This window comes from Mya arenaria, chromosome 8 (assembly GCF_026914265.1).
Source record: "Mya arenaria isolate MELC-2E11 chromosome 8, ASM2691426v1".
Classification (NCBI taxonomy): domain Eukaryota; kingdom Metazoa; phylum Mollusca; class Bivalvia; order Myida; family Myidae; genus Mya; species Mya arenaria.
In genome coordinates, this window is record NC_069129.1 from 39128442 (window position 1) to 39132182 (window position 3741).

General features: G+C 34.2%; 1 protein-coding gene across 1 annotated transcript; it reads left to right on the plus strand.

Moving 5' to 3' along the window:
• The first annotated feature begins 1052 nt into the window (after positions 1–1052).
• On the plus strand, positions 1053–2545 carry LOC128243418 (CCAAT/enhancer-binding protein gamma-like). The gene is made up of 2 exons (XM_052961196.1): positions 1053–1205; positions 1669–2545. The coding sequence occupies exon 2, from the start codon at positions 1714–1716 to the stop codon at positions 2122–2124; it is 411 nt and encodes a 136-aa protein (XP_052817156.1). The 5' UTR covers positions 1053–1205; positions 1669–1713; the 3' UTR covers positions 2125–2545.
• The last annotated feature ends 1196 nt before the right edge of the window (positions 2546–3741 follow it).

A 3741-nucleotide genomic window follows, 5' to 3' on the forward strand; every position in this document is an offset into this window, starting at 1 on the left:
GTCCGCTGCAAGTAGATCGCGTAGTAATTTTATTTAGCAGTTAAACTTTGTGACTTAACTTTTGGAATTCTTAATTATGTTTGCAATAATTCAATTCAATGGCAATCAACTTAAACTTAGATCAATAAATACAACTCTAAAACACTACATTTAATTAATGATATAATTCAAAATTTTACGCACTACTTCAACTGATATACCTGCATACATCCGAGGTTGTTTTTGAAAAAAATGGCCGAGGAGTTCCGAATGCCCCGGTGAACTATACAACAATATAACAGGCATATGTGGTAGTCTATACAGTTTTATAGATAAATACAACTCTAAAACACTACATTTAATTAATGATATAATTCAAAATTTTACGCACTACTTCAACTGATATACCTGCATAATCCGAGGTTGTTTTTGAAAAAAATGGCCGAGGAGTTCCGAATGCCCCGGTGAACTATACAACAATATAACAGGCATATGTGGTAGTCTATACAGTTTTATAGAATTCGTGGTTTCAAAAAATTCAAACGTTCTGATCACGATTAAATTGGGCTTTTCCGGTCTGTACAATGTCAAATCGACCACAATTTGGGTGAATACAAAGTAACAAAAAACTTGTCTTTGAAATCAGCTAGATTATTGGGTATTCTCCTTAAGATTCGCGAACTTGGTAATTGGGTGATAAAGTTGATACATTTAGCCGTTTGCTTTAATATTTGCCATTATTTCGGACATATAACGATGATTTGTAGCTTATTACCATAAGTACGCTTTCAAGTGTACAATATGATACTTTCTTGCTATAAAAGTATGGGTTTCTGGGTCTTATCTTGTACCAGAAAATTGTTATACAGTATAGGGGAGATCACTATGCATTACAAGAGTTCTAATAGGGAATTAATTTGGTGGTCTGTAACCTACGTCGAGTTAAAAAAAAAAGTCAATAACTTTGAAAGTTTGCCTTGCTCAGCAATACAAAACATTTCATTAGATCGTATTTGTATTTATTTATTTTTGTTGTCAAAAATTAAAAAATACACCGTAAGAAATAAATCTTGTTAAGCCATTCATTGGTTCGCTGATTTGGTTCCCATTATCGAGCCGACGCACGATTGATCGTAAGGGCAGGAAAACAGTCAGTAATTGCGTCAGGAAAAATAATTTAATGAGAAAACAACTGAGATAGCAACTTGATTTTAGCTTTTTTACAGGTGTGTTAACTGTATTTAATTGTTGTATTTTAGACACTTGGTAGATATATATGCTGTTTTAACTGGCTGAGTAAATACAAATCTTACGTATTGTATGCATGTTATTTTCATGGAAAACGATCACAACAAAACGGGAAGTTAAAGGAATTTGCCGGTTGTCGACAAAAACGAAATGTTCGCCAAAATTAATGTTTTTGTCAGAAAAATCGTACGGATATTGACGTCTTTTTCCAAATCTTATTGTGTTTGTGTATAAATATTACTTTATGGTTTAAATGTTTGACAATTTAGGAGCTTAACGCTTGCATTTTCTGCTTTTCTATGTCAAGAGTATTGCGCAATAAGTTCAGCGATTGTTTTACCATGTTTGCGTCAGCAAAAAAAAATCATAAATAGAAGGTATGTGATGAGGGAAAAGAAAAACATGTCCAACATAATCTGAATAGATCGTTTACTCTTTCAGTTAACTTAAATGACCAGATAGCAGAGCTGAAACATAGAATAATAAATGAAAATGCCGATGAAGAAATCTTTCCCAATCACTGAAAGTTCAGATGATTCTGATGACTTTGGTCCGAAAGAAAAAAGACAGAAGATGGAAAAAGATTCTCACGAATATGTGGCTCGAAGAGAAAGAAACAACATTGCTGTACGCAAGAGTCGTGAAAAGAGCAGAGCTAAAGCAAAGGAAACAATGGAGCAGGTGAATAAATTGCGGAAGGAAAATGAAAATTTGGAGCAAAAGGTTTCAATCCTTTCCAAAGAACTGAGTGTGTTGAAGGATCTGTTTCTTGCCCATGCAGGTGATGTCAACAATTCTATTGCTACTTGTCCATCTCCACCGCCTACAACGGTTACAGTGCAGGTCACTGCGTCACCAAATGATCATCAGTACTCTGCAAAGACCGCCAGCAATTGACTCGTGGCGTGCTGTGGTTTATCACATACATGTATAAGCCACAGCATCATCTCAGAATTATTAACTGTCGGGAAATCACCTGGACTTATGGATGTTGATATAGTGTATTTTATTATTTCACATACAAATCATGGGATCACACATTGCTTTGCTGTTAAATGTTACTGCCATAGCTTGACATACTTAATAATTGTTTATTTTGAAAAATGCATAAAGATCAATATGTTTTATTTGTCTCTTACAGCATATAGATAACAGGAAGCTGAATTAAACATTTGTTGATGTTGGTTTATTTTAAGCTGTGTTATTACATATTTTATTTTAAATATTTTACATGTGGAAATGACATAACAAGTCATATGATTCAGCATATCGCCATATTGTTTTGTGAAGATATAATGATTAAAAGGATGATATTTAATTATTTTGGTTTCTGTTATTTAAGACATTCAATGAAACGAAAAAGAACTGGAAGACAAAGAGCATCATTTATTGTAAATACTTTCATGATGGTGTTGATAAATGAAGTCCTGTTTTAGCGCATAAAGACTCTACTTGTATATGTAACTTACTTCACTACATAAACAGGACCTCTCACATGCAATACTAGACCTACTGGTAGGTCTCTAGGTAGTCTAAGCTTCTTAAACTTGTCTGTGCTCATAAAGCTCCTGTTGAGTCCCTAAGACTGATACTCCATGAATCTGAACACATTCAAGACTGAATTCTTACTGATAATTTTGATATACAGCTTATTTTGCATCAAAGACGCAATTACAGGAAGATAAATGTGTAATCTAATCTGCATGCAGTTTTATGAAGGCAAATTAAACACCTGTATTACAAGATAGTGTTTTAACCCATATCACCTTTATTGATGGCACCCATTTTAAATGTACCATAACAACTATAAATGGAGACCAGTCAGCATATATGAAGCTTTATTATATACCCATCATAAATCCACAAGCAATTCATATCACCAATCACAGCAGCCGTTTTTAATCCCCCGCCATGGAGTGGGGAGGAGATTATATAAATGCACTTCGTCTATCAGTCTGTAACATTTCGTATCCAGGCTATAACTTACTTATGCATTGATGGATTACCATATTACTTGGTTCAAATGTTGTCCTCATTGAGACGATGTGCAGTGACCTTGACCCGGGTCCATACCTCAAAGGTCAAGGTCACACAAGACATTTAAGGGTCAGAGTACACATGCTCGTGTCTGCGCTACAGATTACTTATGCATTGATGGATTACCATATAACTTGGTGCAAATGTTGTCCACATTATACTTAAGGCTTGCTATTTCATCGATGTTATAAATCAAGGACTCATTTTCCTTCTTTTTTTTAGCCAAAATAACCTTGACATTGATCTGACCTACACTACACACAATATGAATACGGTAGCTTTAGCAAATATCCTTTTACAATATGTAAATATATATCCAAGGATATTTAGATTACCGATCAAACAACTTGTATTTCCTATATTCCCACTCTTGACCAGTGGTTCTGTACAATTTTGGTCAGATTCAATGTACCAGTCAGGTTGCGAGAATAGTGCTTCATTAAAATTTCATTTACTAAAAAATCATGTCTTTTAAGC